The sequence below is a fragment of the Rhinopithecus bieti genome, unplaced genomic scaffold (assembly GCF_001698545.2).
Source record: "Rhinopithecus bieti isolate Rb0 unplaced genomic scaffold, ASM169854v2 scaffold_4101, whole genome shotgun sequence".
NCBI lineage: Eukaryota > Metazoa > Chordata > Mammalia > Primates > Cercopithecidae > Rhinopithecus > Rhinopithecus bieti.
In genome coordinates this window covers 1,026,014-1,051,923 of record NW_016804458.1, presented here as the reverse complement: position 1 = coordinate 1,051,923, position 25,910 = coordinate 1,026,014, and the positions used below count along the sequence as shown (strand labels likewise).

At 41.3% G+C, this 25,910-nt stretch overlaps 1 protein-coding gene across 8 annotated transcripts in view; it reads right to left on the bottom strand.

The window, feature by feature from the left end:
- The window catches only part of SCYL3 (SCY1 like pseudokinase 3), a 47,908-nt gene extending 35,290 nt beyond the window's left edge, over nucleotides 1–12,618 (bottom strand). For 2 of the 8 annotated variants that reach the window (XM_017868432.1, XM_017868427.1), the window contains exons 1-2: nucleotides 12,139–12,596; nucleotides 6,743–6,957 (exon numbers count right to left, since the gene is read on the bottom strand). In XM_017868432.1, the coding sequence (XP_017723921.1) occupies nucleotides 6,743–6,907 (165 nt within the window). In that variant the 5' untranslated portion in view covers nucleotides 6,908–6,957; nucleotides 12,139–12,596. Of the gene's footprint in view, nucleotides 1–6,716; nucleotides 6,958–11,826; nucleotides 12,106–12,138 lie in introns of those variants that run through there. The other 6 variants (XM_017868431.1, XM_017868436.1, XM_017868433.1 and 3 more) reach the window with 6 other exon arrangements.
- Between the last annotated feature and the right edge of the window lie 13,292 nt (nucleotides 12,619–25,910).

The following is a 25,910-nucleotide window of genomic DNA, read 5'->3' as shown; positions in this document are numbered from 1 at the left end:
TGAACCCAGGAGAATGGCGTGAACCCCGGAGGCGGAGCTTGCAGTGAGCCGAGATAGCGCCACTGCACTCCAGCCTGGGTGACAGAGCGAGACTCCTTCTCAAAAAAAAAAAAAAAAAAAAAAACCCCGGGCCGGGGCCTCAAGCCTGAAATCCCACACCTTTGGAAGGCCGAGGCGGGCGGATCACGAGGGCAGGAGATCGAGACCATCCTGGCTAACACGGTGAAACCCCGTCTCTACTAAAATACAAAAAACTAGCCAGGCGAGGTGGCGGGCGCCTGTAGTCCCAGCTACTCGGGAGGCTGAGGCAGGAGAATGGCGTAAACCCGGGAGGCAGAGCTTGCAGTGAGCTGAGATCCGGCCACTGCACTCCAGCCTGGACGACAGAGCGAGACTCTGTCTCAGAAAAAAAAAAGTAGAAACCATTCTTAGCTAATCTGGGCGTAAGTTTGCTCACCTCTGCCACAGATCATCAATGAATATAAAACATATTTACAAAGTATTTTAATTTTGTTTATTCTGCTTTCTTACATTTTACCTTTTTACTTCTTATTTACTCCCTTTGAAAATGTTTATGCTGGGCGCCGTGGCTTTCCCCTGAAATCCCAGCACTTTGGGAAGCTGAGGCGGGTGGATCACTTGAGCCCAGGGATTCAAGACCAGCTTGGGCAACATGGCGAAACCTCATCTCTACAAAAAAATACAAAAATTAGCTGGGCATGGCGGTGCCCACCTGTGGTCCCCGCTACTCAGGAGACTGAGGTTGGAGGATCGCTTGAGCTGGAGAGGTCCAGGCTGTAATGAGCCATGATCAAGTCACTGCACTCCAGCGTTGGCAACAGAGCTAGACCCTATCTAAATAAATAAAATAAAAATAAAACATTTAAACATCTTTTAAACTTTTATCACAACTTGCTGGGTATGGATACCCCAACTTTTAGAAATCCCTACAATGGAATATTCCTGCTTCCTGCCCTGGTTTCTTTGTCCTACTTTCTAAGCAGACACTAGACACAGATGAAATGACAAGCATGAAACAATTTTGTGTCTGAACAAGGGAGGTTAAATCTGTGGAATATCTTCTCTAGATGGTCCTGGAACAGCTCTATCAGATCCTGACTTTCCAATCCCCACCCATGCAGCATATTTTGAAAATTTTAACATGAGTAACAGGAGATCCACAGTCCAAAATTCCTCCAACATTGAATAATTTTATCGTTTAATTACAGCAAAAAGAAACTGCTAGAAGGGCGGTTTTCCTTACAAACCATGAATTTCTGAAAGAAATGTCATGATATTAAAGCTCTAAGGTCTACCCGATACAATCACTGAGGAAGCCCTGTAAAGCAGTCATATTGGGAGGAGAGTGATAAAATATTTCATTTGGAAGATAACCCTCAAGATATTACCAGGTGGTGCCATTTTCACAAATAAACAGTGAGTACTGAACATTCCAAACACCTTCTTGGAAGACTATGGGCCAGTATAAGAATCCATACCCTGCATTGGTACAGTTTTTGTATCAGATACCTCAAAGTTCTATTAAACTACTTCCAGGCAGGGTCACAGGAAAATCATCTCAGTGGGTTGGTTTCTCCAATTACCTTTTTTTTTTTTTTTGAGACAGAGTCTCGCTATGTCACCCAGGCTGGAGTGCAGTGGCACAATCTTGGCTCACTGCAACCTCTGCCTCCCGGGTTCAACTGATTCTCCTGCCTCAGCCTCCCAAGCAGCTGGGACTATAGGCGCGCGCCACCACGCCCAGCTAATTGTTTTGTATTTTTAGTAGAGATGGGATTTCACTATGTTGGCCAAGCTGGTCTTGAACTCCTGAGCTTGTGATCTGCCTGCCTCAGCTTCCCAAAAAGCTGGGATTACAGGTGTGAGCCACCCTGCCCAGCCTCCAATGTCTTTTATTTTCTTATAATAATCTCAAATTTTGCCAACTCTAGGAATAGCTCCAAAAAGGTTTATTTATTTATTCTTAGGAAGAAAGTTGTTACCTTCCCTTGAGTTAGTTTAATAAAAACTAATTAAGAAAATATTGAAGAAAAAATTTCTCTAGGTAGCAATTACAAATTAATAAATACAGCAAAGATCCTGATAAACCAAAAATTGTGTTAGCAGGTTGGTTAAATCAGTTAAGTTTACTGGGAATAATTTTTTACAAGTGTTTTATTGTTTTGTTTTTGAGACTGAGTGTAGCTCTTGTTACCCAGGCTAGAGTGCAATGGCGTGATCTCAGCTCACTGCACCCTTCGTGTCCCGGGTTCAAATGATTCTTCTGCCTCAGCCTCTCAAATAGCTGGGATTACAGGCACCCACCACCATGCCTGGCTAATTTTCGTGTTTTTAGTAGAGATGGTGTCTCACCATGTTGGCAAGGCTGGTCTCAAACTCCTGACCTCAGGTGACCCACCTACCTCGGCCTCCCAAAGTGCTGGGCTTACAGGCGTGAACCACCATGCCTGGCCTACAAGTGTGTTTTGAGCTACGGCTTCTGTATAAAATTATGTAGCCTCCCTCATATTTTCATTTTAAGAATCATTTCAAGTAATTTTCAAATGAATTTCAAATAATTTTCAAACCAAATCTTTCATGTTCTCTTCTGCTTACTGTTTTACTCTACCATGCCTAGAAAATGTCTTGATCCAAAGTGAGTTCGTGTTTGTTTAATAAAGGAGAGGAAGAAATGACTCACTGCATGTTTCTGAACAAGGCACTCAGCAAGAATCTTATTTGTCACTCTCCTTTGGTACATTCAATATTAAGCATAAATTATGCATATAGATTCACAGGGAAGGCTAGCAGTTCAGAATCAAATAGAACATTTTTTGATTCAAGCCTCTGCTGCTCTGAAGAATAGCAACAAGACATACTTGCTAAGGGTAACTAGGATATTTTTCAATCAAAATCAGTTGAACAAATAAATGGCCCTTGCCCTAGTAGAGAAAGATGACTATTTTTGAATGACAGTGTCTTGAAAGCACTTTCCCCAAAGTTATTGAATACCTGTTACATCCCATTCACTGTCCTAGGTCATGGTCTCTGAAAGAGGATTCTGAGTAAGGACCTTTACTGTTAAATAGGAATAGTATTATATAATTTATCACTGTTGATATTTATCTACACCCAAACAGGGATCTTAAGTATGAGATTCTATCCCTAAATATAAATGATTCCCATTTATCAGGAATCAGTTATGATTCAGTTATCCAGAGAATTCATTCAAGCCTCAGAGGCTTAACTTGTTATTGCTGTTCTGCCTCTGATTTGCTATTTCACTTTGAGAACTACACAAAGTTAACTGACTCAGCATTACAGCCCAAATCCACCTGCAGGCTTTTAGATGGGACAAAGCCATAATTCATGCTGTTAAATATGTTAAGTAAACATAATAAAATGACCAAGATGCCTAAACTAGAGAACAAGGACCTTCAGGGAAAATATTATTCCTTTTCTCTGAAGATGTAAATCTAAGACAAAATGCAGATACTTTCTTTTTTTTTTTTTTGGTAAATGTCCACTATCTGAAGGTTAGATCATAAACTAACAATAAAACGCAGAAAGGTAAAGGAATAAAGAATTCCATTGTGTAGAGCTTGCATTTGAGGTACTGATAAAACTTTTAGGTGGAAATGTTCAATAGGTAAGTGAAAATATAGATCTGGAGCTCAGACTAGAGATTTTGGCAGATAATTAGTTTAGAATAGCAGGTTGGATGGTTATCAACATTAAAGGAAAAAGGAGAGAGTGAAGTCTGAAAGGTGTGGTGGGGGCAAGTAGCTGGCCATTCCATCTGGTGGGTCCATCATATCTGAGGCATGAATGATACTTCAGAAGTTCTTCTGAGTGGATAGTGCCCAGGAGCCACATAAGGGCACTGCATTCTGATTATGAAGGGCAAAAAGTAATTTCTTAAAAAGTCAACCATGGGCCAGGTGCGATGGTTCACGCCTGTAATCCCAGTACTTTGGGAGGCTGAGGCAAGCGGATCACGAGGTCAAGGGATCGAGACCATCCTGGCCAACATGGTGAAACCCCATCTCTACTAAAAACAAAATTAGCTGCGTGTGGTGGCACGTGCCTGTAATCCCAGCTACTCAGGATGCTGAGGCAGGAGAATCACTTGAATCCAGGAGGCAGAGGTTGCAGTGAGCCAAGATCGAACCACTGCACTTTAGCCTGGGAGACAGAGTGAGACTCCATCTCAAAAAAAAAAAAAAAAAAAAGTCAGTATGAGAAAGAGGAGAACAGCTTTCCCCAACTAGAATGCAAGCTCCTTCGGACATAGCCATCATCTCTCCCATTTCTTGTTATGCCCACACGATGTGCATTCTTAAATACGTTGACCAACCCTTCCACAACAGCCTGAATCCATTATAGAGAAGAGCATAATGACTCCAACAATACTAAATAGAGCACTTATATAACATCTACATACCACTCCTAGATAGTCCAATGTGATTCCTGGCATAAAGACACTCAAGAATCATTTTTATAAGCTTTTATAAACTTACCACAAAGCTCTAATTAAACACTTGGATTACAGCAAACTACAGCCATCAAATACGGGCTTAGAATTTACCATTGTTTATAGGCTTACATATATGAGTCATCATCATCAGTTAGCAAATTATACTGTTAATTATAGCCGATGAATTCAAGATAAAATGAGATGGTCAGATAGAACTAAGTAGTTCTCATATTATTTTGTGGCCAGAGCTTATACTTGCATTTCATCTTGGTGTACTATGACTGCTGTTTTTCACTTGTAACAGTGGAGAAAGTGTATATTTTTATCCAGTAACATCTGCCACAGAAAACACTATATATCTGCTTGAAATAATCGTTAAAACTACCAAAGGTGTGACCAACAACCCAAACTCTAGAGAAAGTGAGGCAAGCTAAATATATTGTTTTAGTATGTCAGATACCTAGGACATCAAATTCCTAAAATCTAACACATCGAATGCCATACATTTCTCAAGTACTATGACCTAGTTTTTTAAGATTACGAGAAACATTCTGAGAATCTAAAGTTATCACTTTGTTGCAATTTCAAATTTCCCAAATTCATATATGAGGTTTTCAAAGCCACAGAATGGCTTACCAAGAGACAAAGATGAACTATGTGCAAAGACTCAGACATGGCTTAAAAGGATATCTATGGATATTAAGGGGGAATAAGTCTTCCCTCTCAAGCTTCGCAATTCCTTCAGCATAGAAGTCCTCCAAAATGGAGAGTGGACTTTGTGTTTTTTTCCTTTAAAAACTCGATCTAGGTTATTCAATTTTCTTGGTACATGCACCATAAAGGGTAACACCATTTTTTAAAAATCTTATACAGAAAAAAAAACTAAGAAAGATAAATCTCTAGTACCTTGCTGATAACAGTCAGTTTAAGTTATTATAAAAAACAATATGCACAATCTTATTAGATAAAAATAACAGCAGGCATGTTAGACATGAACTGTAAGAACAAGAAAGCGAAGTAAGGCATTTTGTCTTTTGTAAAATCACAATAAAAAATTCTTCATATCTAGATGATGTAAAAAAGGGTCAAAATGTGGTTCTACCAAAAAGCAAAATTACCTAGCAATAAAACAGCCAGCTATACTTTTTACCACAATGCATTACTAGGAAATGCATCTCCAGAGAACTGTTACACATCTTTTTCTTTAGGAATCATCATATAACAATTTCATGCTTGATCAAAAACACAACATCAAATAAATAACTGTTGTGACCAATGGAAGACCAAAATTCCATTACTAATACAATCCTTTATAACCATGTTAAAAAGTAGAAACAATTTAGAGTCCTATGAAATAGAAATCAATGTTCCATACCTGTTGATATTACTAAGGGACTCAAGGTAATAGAGATTTTAATTCTAACAAAATCAAGATCTCAAGTTCAACCTGAAAATAGCATGCCTACCAGAATAAACACTGGAGAATTAATTTGCTAATACAACTACATTTTCCTTTTTAGAAGATGATATATCTGAATGGCTAAATTTCCGAAGTACTAGCTATCCAAAGAAGCATCAACTAACGCCTTCATTTTCCCCAATTCAAAAAGACAATTGGGGTTATTTTATTGACTTATATTCCACAGTAACATCATTTTTTTCTAATAAGAGGCCAGGGTCACCTGAGTGTGACAGACAGCATGCTAATGCACTGGCACCCTCTGCCTGGAGCAGCAATTATAAGGCATGAACTACAAGGATCTTTTCCCTAAGGAGGAAGCTGAAGCCTACAGAATGTTGTCGATACTTAACAGAATTTTGCTAGACAAGATTAACTCCTTATATCGCTCCTTGTATCTTATATTAGCTATATAAAAATGTCTCCCTAACTTTCTCACCAGAAAAATAAAATATGATAAAAGCCATCGTGGCGTGAACCCGGGAGGCGGAGCTTGCAGTGAGCTGAGATGGCGCCACTGCACTCCAGCCTGGGAGACAGCGTGAGACTCTGTCTCAAAAAACAAAAAAACCAAAGCCATCATACTGAGTTTTATGATGTTTTTTGGCTATAGTATGGTACCTGACCATGTCATGCAAATACAAGATAGGCCCACGAAGTAAGAGCAATGTTTTGAAAGGACATAAATAATAAAATACTGTTCCTTATGATCTTACTTTTTTTGACCTTTACTAATTTCATATTTTTTTAAAAGAAAACAAGATAGTAAAAAGTACTAACTATTAAGTCGTCACCTATTATGGTACCTTGGCAGCTTTATTAACCTTGTCTTCATTTTCTCTCTTATACACAAAAACTGAAGCAAATTTGCCATCTTGCAGTACAGCGGGATAAACAGCAAGTCCAGAGGGTAAGATAAATGGTGGTTCTTTCAGTGTATAGCTCTTCAAAGCACTGTTCTCTGATCCCATCCCTTATGCAGTGAGGCAGTACTGCCACTCTTCCTCAAAGCCAAGCAGATCTAAAAGAAAATAGAAAACAATTTCAAACATTAAATCCCTATCTGCAACATCAACAAGAGATATCCAGACATAGCCACCCCAAACTACTAGTTTCTTCGATCCTCGTAACTAGGACGTTTGACAGTAAAAATGGTAAATGCTCAGCAAGTTACCAGCAATGGTTGTTAATTAACAACTAACAACTCTAGAGAAAATGCACATTACTAAGTAGTCACATGTAGTTACTGTCCCTCCCCAAACCCCACCACATACAAACTTTCAGAGTGGAAAGGCAATCAAAAATAGAATAAAGCAATTCATACTTCCTAACTCACTTGTATATCCTAAGGAAAATGTTGTAAAACTTTATTATTCAAGAACAATAAAACTTCTGTATGTCTAAAATAACTTAAAATTATAAAGAAAAACAATACAAATTGGAGAATACTTATAACAATGATGAAAATCACTGTTTTAATGTTAATATGTTGAAAAACATTGTTAATATGAAAAACATATTAACAAATGAAGAGCTCATATAAACCAAGTAAAACACTAAAACACCAGTACAACAATGGGAAGGAAAACAGCTCATTGAAGAAACACAGATGACAATAAACATAAGAAAAAGTACGATCACACTACTCTTCAAGGCTATCCCAAGTAAAAAGGGGAAAACACAAAACTCAATCATCTCAAATATCTCAAACGCTAAAAAAAAAAAAAAAAAAGCCCACACATACACAGAATTCAAATGCAACTATGACAAAATACTTCAGTGCTTGCCTAGCGAAGGGGCACGGTTACAGGGACCAAGGGAGAAGACAGGATTATCATGATGTATGAGGAAATTTTGGGAAGATGGATATATTCATTATTTTGATTATAATGATGGCAATCGGTGATTATAAATGTCAAAACATAGAACTGTACACTTTTTTCATTTATTCTATATCAATTACACCTCAAAGTTGTTTTAAAAAGAAATATATGCATATATACACACAGACTTGAAAAATATATGTTGAAGCATTAACAGAGGTTTGCAGTGGAAGGTCAGACTATAGGTAATTTTATACACACACACTTGCCTGCGCCTTCCAAATCTTCTACAATATAAACATATCTTTCTTGACAACAGGGATACAAACTCACAGGGTGACAACAGGTGACGCGCAGCACCCCAGCAATACTGGCAGCTTGGCACAGGGACCTACTGTGCGTGCCTGGGACCTACTGTGAGAGGTTTTCATTCTGAAGAGAGTGGCTATCACAGAGTTCCAACCAAGACTGCAGTTTCAGAACTGTCAGATCATGCCACTTATCATGAGGAACCAACAGCCTGAATAGTTTTGTGGAAATCTCCATATTTTTCAATGTTGGATCAAATGTTTTCTAAACCTATATAGGCCAAACAACGTATGTCTGAAAAATCTGTGGCAGTCAGTTTTCAGTGGTGGCTTTACCATAATATAAAAATTAGAAAATAGAGTTCTTACTAACTCTGGCAATGTAGAAAGCAAACTGCTACAAATACAGCCAATAATTCTATGTAGGCCTTTAAAAATTTGTTTAAAAATCTGTATTCTTTGGACAAATATAAACTCAATAATCATTACACACTGACCCTCTACTTGGAATTTTTCCCCACTTCGGTGAAGTTCCATACAACACCTTCTACACCGGGTATGTAATGCTGCTCAAAACACATGCCTAGAACAAAATTTAAAATGCCTACTGATCCACAACCATCGTTACATAAGAAACACATGTATAAAGTCTAAAGCTATCTAAAATTGAAGCTTTTCAAAATCTAAAACTGTTTCTGAGAGTAAGAACTAAATCTGCTTTGTAACAAATTCACTGAATTCCTACCTACCTGGCAATGTATCTTTTTTAAAAATGACAGAGAAGCAAAAAACAGGACTAAAAAAATGCCAAGTATGGCAACTATGGTAACATTCACCTTTCTACTGGGACTACAAATAAAAACTTTATGTGGGACCACGGGTAAAAGCAACGATGTTAATCCCTCGATTCTGGAGATGGAGTCTGGCCAGACGGTCACAACCGCCTGCTGAGTAGGGAGGTTCATGCTTAGCACTTGATCTTGCCACCTCTTCTTGGGCACAGTTAATGTTGTCAGGTACCTAGCCTGGGCCAAAGGGCGGTCAATTCACAAATTAGTCGTCAGTCTCATGGCCTGAGTGAAGAGATAAACTGGCCAGATCATTGTCTCCCCCAAGAATTTGAACTAAGAACAATTTTTGCCTATTAGAAGCACAGCTGAAGGTAGAAGGATGCTATGAGGTAGAGTTGGAGCTATGGCAAACCAAAGCCACATGAAGTCAGAAATTTGTCAAGCACGGAGGAAGTCCATTGGTAGGAAAATTTAAAAAAGCAAACACTGGGACAGTAGCTTAGTCATACTTAGGGGGCACATTGCTACTATCCATCTCAAGGTTACCAGAAGCCCAGCCTCAAATCCAATTCCACCCAGATACCCTAACATCCCGTTGACACGCTTATAACCAGCCCCCTTTCCCTCAGGTAGCTTGAATGGGTCTATGTTCTTTGAAACTAATTGCCATTTCACAGGCAGAAAACTCTACTTGGTCTCCAACTCCTGCCTGAAAAGCCAGCCAGACTGGAAGAGTGAGTTACAGAAGTGTTCCTTTGAAAGTATCTGAAGCTAGTCTGACCTCCTCTCTCTTAGCCACAAAACACAGCTTTCCAAAATCAACACACAATAAGAGAAAAGCAGAGAATAAGGGACTGTATGTAAATGAATATCTTCTTGGCAGGAAATCATGCTGTTTATTTAGTGTTAATACTAGTCCTCCCAGAAGATAAGACTGCCACCAGGATTCAGGGTCAGCGCTCTGGCTAGATGAATGGCAGTCACCAGAGGCAGAAGAAAGGGACATTTAATTTACTTATTTCTAAATAGCGAAATACTTCCTTGTGGGAATATTGACCTTGCAATAGCTATTAACCTTAGATTTTATATGAATTCCACTATAAAGTAATTAACAAAGTTATAACAGCGTTAAGAAGTAGTTAAAATTCATTTTTTTAGTGTATTTTAGGTCTAAGACTTCAAAAAATATCACTTAAAAATTTAAAAGAGACGACTCAATTTCTTGAGAGAACTGGAAAGGATGCCATTTTCTTGTTTTGAAAGCATGTTAACTTTGACAGAAATTCACTGATACCATCAGTGTAATACTGAAAGTGGTAGGACTATATTCTATGTCCCCAGTGCAAACTTTATTGGGGGAAAATTAAAAAGGTGTGCTGATCATTGCAATTTGAGAATGTTTGAAGCAGTAATTCTTCACACTAATACATCTAAAGAGGCACCAATACTGTTATATGAACAGTTTTTTTTTTTAATAGAGATAGGGTCTGGTTCTGTTGTTGCTAGCCTGGAGTGCATTGACGCTATCCTACCTCACGGTAACCTGGAACTCCTGGTCTCAAGCTACCCGCCCTCCTCAGTTTCCCCAGTTGCTGAGATTACACCATGCCCGCCAGTGCTTTAAAAATGATATTTCAGCTAAAATTGATTTATTGAAATGTAAGAAAAACAGTTGGCCTTCCAAAATGCTTTCCTGTTGTTTTGAGGAGGGGGAAAACACAACATCTTGCTCATTAGCTTTGAAATTAAAAAGTCACAATAAGGTAGAAAAGGATATCCTAGTATCACAGAATAGGTATTTTGTAGCACTTAGCATCTCCACTCAATAAAAAAACACTGAGTTGGCTCAGTGGCTCAAGCCTGTAATCCCAGCACTTTGGGAGGCCGAGGCGGGTGGATCACAAGGTCAGGAGATCGAGACCATCCTGGCTGACACGGTGAAACCCCGTCTCTACTAAAAAATACAAAAAACTAGCCGGGCGAGGTGGCGGACGCCTGTAGTCCCAGCTACTCGGGAGGCTGAGGCAGAAGAATGGCGTGAACCCGGGAGGCGGAGCTTGCAGTGAGCTGAGATCCGGCCACTGCACTCCAGCTTGGGCGACAGAGTGAGACTCCGTCTCAAAAAAAAAACACTGAGTTGATAGTCTCTGACTTGAATATGCATCAGTCTTCCCTTTAATAATCTCCCTCCACTCTTTTGCCTACTTGGGCAGCACATGAAATTTCTGGACCGCTTGTAGATTACAAAAACCCTTGTCTAGGTCAAAGGGCAACCCATACACTCAACAAAGAAACCCGTGTACTCTAGGGAAATGTTTCTACCAAGTATTTTCTTTTCCCAGCAATTAATGGAGACTATCTTGGTCCTGGCTCCCTGAGCCTGAAAGTTCCGAAGATAATGGCTTGCACTGTGAGTATTAAGAACGCACTGTACTGGCTGATATTCTGGTATCCAGCGGCAACATTACTCCGGCCCTTCGCTTTCGTCTGTTTCAGGTATATATCCCCTCTGCGGAACTCAGTCCAGCATTGCTAGTTGACAAGCAATACACAATTATGTCTTCATGGACCAAAATAATCATGATTTCAGCTCAAGATATTACATTTTATAAGGACACGGGTCCTTAAAACAGCAGTAACAGTGACCCCCAAAATTCGAGATCTGACTCCGAGAATTTCACATGGATTCCTGAATATGCCCTTCCGAAAAATGTTTCATCTTTATTCTAAACAGAAAGCACTACGCCAAGACAGGAGCCAGCTGGGCCTTGGGGGACCGGGCACTGGTCTTGGATCAAGAATCAGGCCGCCTTCCCGAGGACGGGCGCGCCCCCAGGAGTCCCCCGGGTTCGGGCACTGCCGCCCCGGGACAGTGACCCGCCCAGCCGAGCACCCTCGCCCTGCTCGCCGCGACCCCGCGGGGTCACTGAGGGGCCGGGGCTCCGCTCTTGCTTCGCTGGCCCCTCACCTTCCACACCTCCCCGCGAGGACCGACTCCGCGGCTGCCTTGGAGAGCTCTGACCGCGGACGCCTCACCCGGCGGGGGTCGCCCGCGAAGCGCAGATTACAGGGCGACCCGCAATCAGCAAGGGGAGGGTGCTCCGAAGCGGAGAGCACAGCTCAACCGGCAGCCGGCGCCGCGCCGAGCTCGCTCCTGCGCGGGACCCAGAGCGCAGACCCGCGAGCGGGGCGCGTGCCCGCCGCCTCCTCCCCGCCCGGCCCCTTCCCCCACAGCGCAGTCCTGCAAGGACTCGGGGCGCAGCGCAGGGCTCCCTGTTACCTGCGGGAGGGCGGCGGGGGAGGAGGCCGAGGGTCTTGGCTCTGGTCCCCTGTTGGCCCCCCTGTTGACACCAACCACCCCTGCCTGCCTGTAAGGCTGTGGCCACTACACCCACAATCTTCTGGGGGCCGGGTTTCTCCCACACCATAGAGACGGGTCCGGAAACGGGACAGAAGGCCCGCCTTCCTCCCTCCGACACCACCGCTGAGGCCAACGAACCAGGAACCGAGGTAGAGCGGCCGCACAGGTGAGTCTCAGGCCGGTGCCATCTTGAGTGTGGGCGCCGTGACGACACCGCTTTTCACTCACTGCTCTAGTGGTCTAGTTAGTCCACCAAGATGTCCCCTTTCTGGATGCTTTCGTCGAATGCTCAAGTTTGTCTTGATTTGAATTTTTAAGCTTTTAACAGCACAGTTTTACTTTCATTTCCGCCCAAATCCAAAATGGCTGCTGGCCACTTGTAACAAATAGTAGAGGTGCAGGGCGGAGAAAAGGAGTACGGGAATTAGCTAGGACTTTCAGCAGAGTGACGTCACTCAACCTGTAGCTTTGATTGGCTAGGCTGCGAGGACAGAGTTGTGCAAAGCTGCTGAAGCTGGCGGAGGTCCTGGTGATCTCGTTTAATCTTTGAGAAGGAGGGTCCTGAATCACACTTCATTACCAAAAAGTAATATTTGAAAATGTTAATATTAATGCAGTAGTCTCCCCCCCTCATGCTTTCTGCAGTGTCAGTTACCTGTGGTCAAACCTTGGTTCAGAAATGTTAAATGGAAAACTCCAGAATTAAACAGTTCTTAAGTTTCAAACCGCCTGCGTTCTGAGTAGCCCGATTAAATCTCGGGCCATCCACTGTGTCCCACCCTGGACGCGAATCATCTCTTTGTAGCCCCGCTGTGTACCGTATCCACCTATTACCCACTCAGTAGCTGCCTTGGTTAACAGATGCACCTGTAGTACAGCAGCGATAATGGGAGATAACACCAGCTTATGTTCAGGTAACCCTTATTTTACTTCATAATGGCCGCAAAGCACAGGAATTGTGGTGCTGACAGTTTGGATATGCCAAGGAGAAGCCATAAAGTGCTTCTTTAAATGAAAAGGTGGAAGAAAAAGAATCATATGCTGAGGTTGTCAAAATCTATAAGAACAAATTATCCATGAAATTGTGAAGAAGGAAAAAGATTCTTGCTAGTTAACTAAGCACCTGTCATGCACTGTGGCTATAACTTTTGTAGTTTGAAGTGCAACAGCAAAAGACGGAAAAGGCATTACATTTGTGGGTGGGAGACATGAATAGAAAACGTGTTTCAACTGACCGCAGTGTGTTTTGCCAGAAAGTGTTGAGCCTATGGGAAGACTTCAGAAAGGGATCCCCTGAAATTAGGCACACCAAGCCATTTACTGCAAGTAAAGGACAGCTACACAGATTGAGGAATAGGTTTGGACTGAAAAACATAAAAGTAACTGGAGAGGCCACATCTGCTGATGAAGAAGCTCCCACGTGTCTGGCAGAGTTGAAGAAATTGATTAAGGAGAAAGGCTTCCAGGAGATTGATGGAGAAGTTAGGAAAATCATTCAGGTAGCAGTGAAACTGCCTTTGCAAAATTATGACTAAGACAGTGAAAGAGATCCAATTTAACCAACTCCATCTTGTCCTTAACCTCCATGCTGTCCTTGTTTATTCCTGGGCATAGGCTGAACTAACTAAGGGGGGAAATTAGTTTATAATTTACAGTTTGAAACAAAGACAAAACCCTTTCTCAAAACAAACCTCCTTCTTGCCTGGGGTCTAGACTGCCAACATTAGCCACAAGATTAGATATTATGGTTTGGGAGTCATGCAGCTGGAGGCGGCAAGATTCTGACCCTCCCTAAACTGCTCCTGAGATCCGTTCTTGAGATGTTTTGTAGATGCTGTACTTGATGGATCCGCTGGCACTACCCAGATGATAAACTGGCTCATCTAATCTTGTGACCCCCACCCAGGAACTGACTCAGTTCAAGAAGACAGTGAAGCCCCATAATCTCATCTCTGACCTGACCAATCAGCACTGCCTGACTTACTGCCCCTCCCCACCCACCAAATTGTCTTTAAAAACTCTGACTGATGCTGGAGGAGACTGATTTGAGTAATAATAAAACTGGCCCCCACACAGCTGGCTCTGTGTGAATTCTTTCTCTGTTGCAGTTCTCCTGTCCTGATAAATTGGCTCTATCTAGGCAGCGAGCAAGGCGAACCTACCGGGAGGTTACAGCAAGACAAGTTGGTGAAGTAGGATTTGTCAATATGCTTGATGAAGAGGTGGGAGAACATATCAAAGGCCTCACTATCCATTCTGAGGACAGGTTTAACCTTCTCATACTAGAATCAGGGCGTAGTCACCCTGGATAGTTTCTAGTTCTCTGCCTCCTCCCACTTCCTCTATGTGGTCAGTCCAGACATCTGCCTTGTATGACCACCTGTGGTGACCACCTCCCTATCGAACCATCAGGTACAAGCTACTTGCTTCATCCAATTGACCCTATACCCCACATATACTTTGCAGATATGCCTCAGTAACCACCTCTTAGTCACAGTGGGATGTCAGGGAACTTTGAAGCCAGCCAATTAGAATTCTTCAAGAGAAACCTGGTTGGGTAACACCCAGACCACAGTGAAGGCTTTGGCCCACAAGTCCCTCTCTCTGTCTCGTCCCCCTCCCACTGGTTGAGCATGTGTGTCTCCCTTCCCATCGGTCCTATGAGGCATGCTGTCCTCTTCTTATGGATCTGTAAGTAATAAAACTGCTTCTGTTGTTTCATATGTTTTGTTTGCCTCCTCTGTGTCTCACCTGACTATGCACCCAAACCTGACTTGTTTCCTGGTTAGGGCTGTCCTAGAGAGTGGCTGTCTTGGTTGGAATAAACCAGACATGGGGCAGACAAGAGCCACAAATGTGCCTGCTAATATAAACAAGCTTTCTGTGAGAGGGACCCCCGTGATGGGTCAGACACCTAGGATTTAGGCCGTCTGCCGGATAAAGAAGTATTCCATGGAAGCCATGCTGTAAATATCCAAGCCCCATCAAGGAAGAGCTAATATTTATAACCACTCCCAGAGAGAGACCTCAAGACTGAATTAGAAAAGAAATACAACCCATATACTCTAGGTTTACTAGCTCCAACATCCTTTCCCACTCCTCGCCCCCTTCTTCCTTGTTCACCTTCAATAAAGGAGTTAAGAAATCAAAAAGATCACTTTCTGAGCCTACTTTGCCACTAGGGTGGTCACAAGTTTTGGCCAGTGAGATGCAGCAGAAGTTGGGAGAGGATAGACAGTGGATTAGGAAAAGTTTTTCCTCCCTGATAAAGGAAATGGCTGTGGGTGTAACAGCAGCAGCCACCCAAGCACCAGGAGACAGCAGGAGAACGTGCTGAGGATGTAGATTTGAAAGACAGAAGAGGGATTCTCTTGCCTTTCACACTATCCCTCGAGAGTTCATAACTATGTTTTTCTTCCTTTTACAGGAGAAGTAGTGATGAGTCTCTTCAACCAGTACATGAAATCTTCTGCAGTCAACACAGCTACTTGCTGGCCCACCCTTTTCCCAGTGCCCTCACCTCTGAGTCTTTGCTGGCCTTCCCACCCTGTTCCTTCCTCCCTAATCTTATGTCCAGATGTGCTGAGCTCCAGGGTATCCTCTATAATCATTCATCAACCTAGAGGACTCTATTTCCTTTCATTTCCTCAAAGTGAACCCACTCCTCCAAATATCAATGAGAAGGGAATATTTTGCAGCGAATGGAGTAGGAGAGAGATGGGAGGGAGTTTGACACTCAGTACTTCCCCTCTTCACTATTCATCTACTCACCTATTTGCTTTTGATATCACTCAGGTCTCTGAACAAATGTCACCTGTTCAGATGCTTAAAGATTTGGGACATTGAAGTCACAGGCTAACTCGTATATTTTTGTCCAATGAAGATGCAAATCTTTCTGTACAGTGGAAAATATAACCCCAAAGTTTATTCTTATTGCAGTAGAGAGCGTTTCTCATTTTAAAATCTAATCTAGTAATCTTACTTCATTTTATATTTGCATGAGTTATATTTTGAAAATTCTGCTTGAATGCAATTTATCAGAGACAGCTCCCCTGAAAACACTGTCTAAAACAGCACCTTACCTGCCTCTTCCTGTCTTTTGACTTTGCCTTATTTTCCTTAACAGCAATGCACGTATTTGTTTGTTTGTTTGTTCAGCATCTCTGTCCCACAGCTAGAACATCAGCTCCCTGAAAACAGGGCTTCCTTCCTTCATTTCTTTCTTCTTTCCTGCCATATTTCTAGCACATAACACAGTGCCTAGAACATACTAGATACTCAGTAAACATTAAACACACAAATGAATTTACTGAGAGCACACTGCATGTCCCAGGCACCCTAACTACATCTCTCTGCCTCCCAGCCCTTACCCCACAGAGCCGTCTATAGCTCTGGTTCCAGTTCTGAGTGCCCTCTGAGCTCTTTCTGCCTTTCTTATGCACAGCAATCTTGTATTCCCTCACTGATTCCTCAGTCCTCATTTTAAATATGTGTAAGGCCAGGAAAGAAAAGCATCTCCAACAACCTGAATCCGCTGTGCTTAGAATGTGGCTGGTGGGACAGTTAGAAACAAATAGTTTGTTTTCTTAATAGAAATAATTTTTTCATGTCATACTGTTTAAGGCTCAACCTGAATTTTACTTTCAACAAATCCTCTTCTTAATTCAAATCAAAACATGTCAAATTTATTGCATTCAGCTTGACTTTTAGGTATTTTTTAAAAATCTTTTTCATGTTTCTAACTTAGACTCCCAAGTAGACTGTAAGTATTTGGATATATTCCTGGTTCTATAAAAGCCTTACCCATCCAACTTAATTATTTTTTCCAACTTGATTTGAACTAACTTTTGCAAGCTCTACCTAAAACCAAAAGAGTAAAAGTTATTCAAGTGATTTCTATTTAATGTTCTACCTCAATAATTTGTGTAATTGCATAATTACAATTAGAATCTGGAAGTGTAAAGGGGGAAACTTGCATTAAGGACAAACCCTCCTTCAGGCACCTTTCAGATAAATATGTATAGCATCCATAGGTAGTGGATACCTTACAGCAAACTGACCTTCACCTTAGCCACTTTGCTCTCTCATTGTTTTTTAGGAACTCTGCATAGATATTGGAAGATTTCTCTAATGAGAAGTATGTGTTTTCTAAGTTACACCATAACCTTGCTACCACTACAAAGAGAATGAAAGCAAGTCTGAGGTGGGATTCTACACATTCACACGTTTATTAGCAAGGTTTAAAGACAGACAGTAGAGCTGTTATAGAGACTCAGTGAGGTTCCACTTCCTTGTTTAGGTGCTTGCAGAGCATCTTCCATGAAAGGTCCATCCGCTGCAGGAAGATGGGACAGTAGCCTAATAGCAGATTCAGCTATCCTAATTAGAGTTAGGTGACAAAATCTTTTTGTAATCTTCATATGGGGCTGGTTTGAAATCCTAAATCTAGGGCACCTTTCCAAAGTGTGTAGATTACTAGACTCACTAGATTCTCATACTCTGATCATGTAATGCATGGCAACATTTCTCTTCATTCTGTCCATCTTGAAATTACTCATTTTGGCCATGAAAATTCACTTTTAAACATCCTTAAAGCCACTAGTATTGGACTGGGTTAGAGATAGCTGAAGTGCTTGTAGTATCTGCCCCAGGAGAATAGACATTTCATTGAAATCTTTCAGATGCTAAAACCCTCTAAGTGTGAATTGCTTCTCAACTTCAAAGTGCACATGAGTCATCTTGGAATCATGCTCCTGAGAGACAGATTTGGGGCAAACAATGTGTGCATTATATACCTACATCTTCTTTAAAATACTTCAGCCTTGAGGGAGATACAGATGTGTTCTAACTTAGATCTGTCCTGTAGGGGCAGTTAATTAATATTTGAAGGCAACATGAGCATCCCCTGGAAGCATGTTAAAAATGCAAAAGCTGAGGGCTCACACTACATTGTCGGAGTCATAATCTACATTTTAACAGGATCTCTAGGTGATTTGCAGGCACCTTCCTTGCAGGAAGGTTTGAGAATTGCCCTAAATGATCTAAGGCCTCCCTCCTTTGGCCTCACTGCTATCCTCCTGCTCACTCACTCTGGTCCACCCTCAGTGACCTCCTTGCTGTCCTGTCAGCATGCCAGGCGGGCTCTTGCCTTAGGACTTCTGCTCTAGTGCTTCCTTTTGCCTGTCATTCTCTTTTCCCACATTTCCATTTGACTAAGTCTCTTACTTCTATTTTTTGTTCAGATCTCATCTTCTCAGTGAAGTCTGTCCTGATCCACCCTAATTCTACAACTTTTCCCTTTCTTCCTGCTATACTCCTGATGCTTCCTATCCTGTTTTCTTTTGCTGTTTTCCTCCATAGCACTGGCCATCTTATCAACAGCCATATACTGTATTTTCTAGATTGTAAAAACTATACTTTTTCACATTTTGACATCCCTGAAAGTCAGAATGCATTTTACCACAAATGGCATCATCTAATTTTTTCTTAGTGGTACGAAAAATATTGATGCTCCCTAAATGTGATGGCATCATATATTTGATGAAATATGGCAATTTATTTATGTATTATGGCTTTTGGTTTTGAGAAAAAGTATCTGAGACTTTAAAATAGGCAATCGAGGTTACTGTGGCTTTCTTCCCATGCAATTCTGGATTAAATTCCTATTGACTAGGTTATTTTACTACTTCTTTATTACCTTTTTAGAGGCAGAAGCTAACTTTTTTATTTGCACCCACTGGAGATATAAATAAGTTTGTCCAGCACAGCAAATCATCTTAATGGTTACAGTTTATTGTCCTGTAAGTCATTAACCCAGCAACCCGAACCTGACATGTCTTTATCAAATTGCCTACATATACACCTATCTTCTCAGCTGCTATTTGGACTAGCTTAAAATCTTACTGATTCCCTCATTAATAAAAACATTAAATAGAGTCTTTGACGTGTGTTCATTTTATATTCGCCTGAGAAAACTTATTCTACTTTTTTTTAAAAAATTACATTTTAATGGTTTCTTTCTCCCCTGCTAAAATGTTAAGTTTCACAAGGAAAAAAAAATCTGTTTTGTTCAATGATCTACCATAAATGCTTAGAACAATGCTTGGAACATTATAGGTGCTCAACAAATGTTTACTGATGAACAAAGGAATGGAAGTATAGAAAAATATACACTAGTCTGTTTACATTCACCATGTAAAGTAGGGAGAGGTTATTTTCTTTATATACCTTTTTATATATCTGCATATTGGTTTGTGTTACAGCGAGCCTATATTGTTTTTGTTTATTTGTTTGTTTAAAAGACAGAGTCCTTGCTCTGTCACCCAGGCTGAAGTACAGTGGTGCAATCATAGCTCATTATAACTTTGAACTCCTGGCCTCAAGCAATTCTCCCATCCCAGTCTCTCAAGCAGCAAGGATTACAGGCATGTGCCACCACACCCAGATACATTTTTAAAATTATTTTTTGTAGAGACGGGGTTTTGCTGTGTTGCTTAGGCTGGTCTTGAACACCTTGCCTCAAGCAACCCTCCTGCTTCGACTTCCCAAAGTGCTGGGATTACACATGTGTATTTTTGTAATTTTAAAGATAATTTAATAAAGAGATGAGGAACTGAATGTAAAGTTGTATAAAGGAGGAAAAATAATCTTTCCTTTTCCCTCTCTTAAGTTCATTGTCTGGGGCCCCTATAACAAAGATTGACAAGAGAAAAACAAACAGAAGTTTGTTCGTATTTCATATACATGTAGGAGATACTCAAGAAATGAGTAATTCTCACAGAGGTGGCTTAGAATTCAGGCATATATAGCATCTTCAACAAAGAAGACTCAACTCTTAGAGAAATAAGACAGAAGAAAGGATGGCAAACCATGGTAAGGCAAATCAATGGGACTTTTTAATGTAGAGTCTTCTAGTGTTGACAGCAGCTGCCTTTAGTGATCAAACTTTGTGTTTCCTAGTGGAGAGGAGAGAAGGGATACTTTTGTAAATTTATATCTTGTTTTGAGGGAAGTAGGAGTCGGATAGAGAGATTTTTAAAAATATCTGCTGCTTCTCAATTGCCTTCGGCTGAAAATAATCCTTATGCCAAGGAGGCATATTTTGGGCATATTCTAGTCTCCTGCACTTAAATTGAAAGATTTTGAGTCTTACATCTATGAAACAGTGCCCATAGCCTGTAATTCCTCATATGATAACCATCTTGAGGGTCTTGTGATAGTAGCTCCAAAGCATTGATAGGAAACAGGAGGGGATACGGCATGGTCACATTTCCTGATAAGGTATAGATGGCAGTTGAGTTAACTTTACAAATGTATGCCAAGAAACAGTAACTTGTGATCTTTAGCTAGTTTCTCAGTCCTCTCCAACCCTGTGCTTTAGCTCAGGACAATATAAAAACGATTTACTCTGTTTCCTTAAAAAAAAAAATAAAAATTCCCTGTTGCTCACTATGCCATTCCAAGTCTTTGTGAAGGCTGCCATCTCTCCTGAGTCTCTCGCCTCCTCACTGCAAACAGACACCCACCCCAGTCTCAGTTCTACATCAAGGAAGCAGCAGCTAGATCGGGGAACTTACTGCTTGTGGGACAAAGGGATTCGGTGCAATGTCTGTCCCACCATCAAGAAGTGTATTGAAAACAAATCCCAATGATTTTAGACCTCCTCTGAAAACTTTTGCCCTCCATTTTGATACTAGTTTCTTATTGTTTTCCTCTTTCCTCACAGCAATTCTTTTTTCACCAATCTTTTGAATTATTTCATTTACTTTTTTTCCCTAACTTTGCTCTCACTGTATGGAGTATAAATGGAGTTCTTTAGGAACGAATTTATTGATCCAGTGACATTAACAGCAGTAAAAGCCACTATGGTGTGTACAACCAAGTGACGAAGACACCTGTGTTCCCAAAACACAAGGAATAGCACCACTGCTACCTTCTCACCATTTTTGATATAGAGATGGGGAGGAAGAGGACGGGCTTATTTGTCTTTTTTATCTTCTGCAAGAAATAGGAAAGCAGGAATCCGGTAGTGATGTGCTGAAATCAGGGTAGCCTTAAACCAAGCGTGTCAACAGGGCATTTTAATAATAGGAATTCAGACCAAGAAGGGTAATTAGGAATTACATGAAAATGTGATTACACTAACAACGTTGTCTTAGAAAAACTAAAACAGAAATTGGTACCACAAAATTCACTCTCCAGACGAAGGCTGGGCCAGGTGTGCATTTGGTTAGGTCTCAGAGCAGACCTCAATTCAGGGCACTCTTTCTGCTCCCTGTGACAGTAAACACACAGCGAAGTCACTTGTCTGCTGGGTAGATGTGTGCATTTGGAGCTTTGCTGTGTCTTCATTTTGAGTACTTTTATTGCCGCCTTAAAAGTTCCTGGACCAATGAATGGCTGAACAAAATGTATTCCAAACAATGGAATATTATTTGGCCATTGGAAGGGATAAAGTTTTCATATGTGCGACAACATGGCTGGTGTGAAAACATTATTTTACGTGAAAGAATCCAGGCACAAAAAAGCCATACATTGTTTGAGTCCATTTACATGAAAAGTCCAGGTTAGGTAAATCCACACAGACAGAAAGCAGATATGTGGTTGCCAGGGGCTGGGGGTAAGGAGGAATAGGGCATGACTGCTAATGGGTAGGAGGTTTCCTTTTGGAGTGATGAAAGTATTCTGAAATTGGATAATAGTGATCGCTGTGTAACCTTGAGAATATACTAAAATCCACCACCTTATATTTTTAGTTTTAAAGTACATCTTAAATGTAAATTTTAGAAAGGCACTTTTATGGTATTTGTATTATTTCTCAATTAAAAAAAAGACCATGCTATGTGTATTAGTGCATTCTTGCTCCGCTATAAAAACATACCTGAGACTAGGCAATTTGTAAACAAAGGTTTAGTTGGCTGATGGTTCTGTGGGTTGTACAGGCTTAGGCTTCTGCTTCTGGGGAGGCCTCAGGTGACTTAAAATCATGGCAGAAGTTGAGCGGGAAGCAAGCACGTCTTACATGTCAGAAGCAGGAGGAAACGAGTGAAGGGGGAGATCCTACAGACTTTTAAACAGCCAGATTTCGTGAGAGCTCTATCACAAGACAGCACTAGGGGGATGGCGCTAAATCATTGCAAACCACCTCCATGATCCAGTCACCTCCCACTAGGCCCCACCTCCGACACTGAGGGTCACACTTCAACATGAGATTTGGGTGGGGACACAGAGCCAAACCGTGTAACTATGTGTACGAGCACGTACACAGGTGCATGTGAAGGGAGATGAATATCACATTCGTCAAGTCATTAACAGTTGAAACAAAATGGAACTCTATCAACAGCAGGTGGCTTATAATATATTCTATGTCATATTCTGTTATATTCCGTTGTTTCTGTCAGGTTTGAGAAAAACTAAAAATTGGGGATACTCATAAAGACATCAGAAATGTTAAAAAATGAAAACAAGTAGCTAGACTTGGTAATTTCAAAGAGAAATGATTGATAGGCTCTGATATGGTTTGGCTCTGTGTCACCGCCCAAATCTCATGTCAAATTCTAATTACCAGTGTTGGGGGAGGGACGTGGTGGGAGGTGACTGGATCATAGGGGCGGATTTCTCCTGTGTTCTCCTGGTGATACTGAGTTCTCACAAGATCTGGTTGTTTAAAAGCCTGTGTATAGCACCTACCTCTGCACTCTTTCTTTCCTGCTCCATCATGTGAAGAAGGTGCTTGCTTCCCCTTCCCCCTTCCGCCATGACTTTAAGTTTCCTGAGGATACCCCAGTCATGCTTGCTATACAGCCTGTGGAACTGTGAGTCAATTAAACCTCTTTTCTTCGTAAATTACCCAGGTAGTTCTTTCTAGCAGTGTGGGAAATGGACTAACACAGGCTCAGCATCCCTTTCTCAACTATTTCACTCCATTTCTGGAGTTTGTATGCACCCTCCAAACTTGTGTGGTTCTCCTTTTCAAAATCACCAAATTAAAACTGATTCCTTTGCAGAGAGTAGCAAGCGGTTGCCAGAAGCTGTGGGGTGGGGGAAACGGGGAGATGCTGGACAAAGGTGTAGACTTTCAGTTTAAGATGACTAAGTTCTGGGGATCTAACATACAACACACTAATTATACTTACTAATACTGCATTGTATACTTGACATTTGGAGATAGTGGATTTTAAGTGGCTTCCCCCTTCCCCACCCCACATACACACAAATAGTAACTAATTGTGGTGATGATAATCTTTTTTTTTTAAAGACAAGGCCTCACTCTGTCACCCAGACTGCAGTGCTGTGGTGAAATCAGGACTCGTAGCAGCCTCAACCTCCCAGATTCAAGCGTTCCTCCCACCTCAGCACCCCTCATGTTCTCCCCACCCCCAACTAGCTGGGAATACAGGCATGCACCACTGTGCCCAGCCAGTTTTTTCTTGAATTTTAGTAGAGACGAAATCTCTCTTTGCTGCCCAGGCTGGTCTCAAACTCCTGGGCTCAAGTGATCCCCCCACCTCGGCCTCCCAAAGTGCTAGGATTACAGTTGTGAGCCACCGTGCCTGGCTATGATAATCATTTCACAATGTATGCATATATCAAGTCATCATGGTGTACACCTTGAATACATACAATTTTTAATCTGTCCATTATATCTCAATAAAGCTGGAAAACAACAACAAGATTCTGGAAATAATAGAAGCCCTCTAAGAATGGCGATCCCCTTAAAAAGTCAGGAAACCCACCCAGATGCTGGAGAGGATGTGGAGAAATAGGAACACCCTTTTAACCACTGTTGGGGGACTGTAAACTAAGTTCAAACTATTGTGGAAGACAAGTGTGGGCAATTCCTCAAGGATCCCTAGAACTAGAAATACCCCATTTGTTCAGCAATCCCAGTTACTGTGGTTTTAATATACCAAAGGATTATAAATCATGCTGGCTATAAAAGCCATGCCACACGTATGTTTATTGAGGCCCTATTCACAATAGCAAACACTTGGAACCAACTCAAATGTCCATCAATGATAGACTGGATTAAGAAAATATGACACATATACACCATGGAATACTATGCAGCCATAAAAAAGATGAGTTCACGTCCTTTGTAGGGACATGGATGAAGCTGGAAACCATCATTCTCAGCAAACTATCGCAAGGAGAGAAAACCAAACACCGTGTGTTCTCACTCATAGGTGGGAATTGAACAATGAGAACACTTGGACACAGGGTGGGGAACATCACACACTGGGGCCTATTGTGGGGAGGGGGGAGGGGGGAGGAATAGCATTAGGAGAAATACCAGATGTAAATGACGAGTTAATGGGTGCGGCACACCAACATGGCACATGTATACATATGTAACAAACCTGCACATTGTGCACATGTACCCTAGAACTTAAAGTATAATAAAATAAATAAAATAACAAACATTTTTTAAAGAATAAAAGTATTTTGCTTCTGGTAAAAAACAAAACAAAACAAAAAAAAACCTCTGAAAGTTAAGCTAACCAAAAGGTAATGTTTCCTTGACTCACCCTCCTGGAGTTTAAGCCTTAGTGGGCAGCTCCATGTCCCACCTGGTGCAAGCTGTAATAGATATAATCTAAGGGGTTCAGTTTCATATTCATGTACTAGTGCAGTGCTGATTACACAGCAGACTTGAAACGGCAGTTAATTGTAGAGAAGAAGGAAAAAAAGCTGAACCTGTAAGAACTCACTTATCATTTCTGTCTCATTCTATTGGTAGAAGTGAGATACAAGGGAAGCCCAGTTTCAAAAAGTGAGGAAATAGAGTCCATCTTTTGATGGGAGGACCTGGAGAATACCATGGTCATCCTTTTAAGTTACATATCTCCTTCTGCCACAATTATTTACATCCCATCCACATGCAAAATATGCTTACCTTGTCTGCCAAAAACCTCCTATCCTTACAGCATTAGGCTCTGGTTTAAAGTGCAGGATCTCATTATCAAAAATCACATCCAGGCATGGATGAAGCTCTTTGGGAGTGGTCTTCAGGTTCTCCTGTAGTCTGGCTCTTCTTGATCTAGAACCTGTGGACTGAAAGGACGTACCTGCCCTCTCAAACTCTCCACCCTCACCCAACATACAACAGTGACATGGACACAATAAGCACAAAGGATACTCGCGTAGAAAAAGAAATGCGTAGCCATCCTGGGTTCATAGCAAATCTGAAATGGTGCCAGGAACATGTGCCAGTTCCCTTTACTCTAGGACCAGGGAATGTTCCTTAGAGCTCATTTTTACTTCCTTTGAATAGTTTCATATTATACAATGGTGCTGTAATTGTATAAGAGCTAATCCTATAATAAATTCCATATGCTATATCACTCATAGTGGTTCTGTTTTTCTGATCAAACTCTGACTGATCCAAGCTCAATTAAAAAGAGGTGCCCCCATTAGTCTCAGAATTTTCTTTAGGGGCATTACTCACTGGATTCTGGATCTTTGATCTGTGGATGATCCCTTTTGGGTCAGGAAAGCTTCAGGAGCCACCAGTGGGATTTTGATGTAAGGGATTCATCAGTCCTTTACATCAATCCAATACAGTGGAGCTACCCACTGTATCCCTGTATCAGGGGATACAAACAAATGTATACCCTTAGAAAAACAACCACTTTCTATCTAGTTGGAGCTACCTGAGTTGGAAGGCCTTATGGGTCTGGTGCCTACCTCAT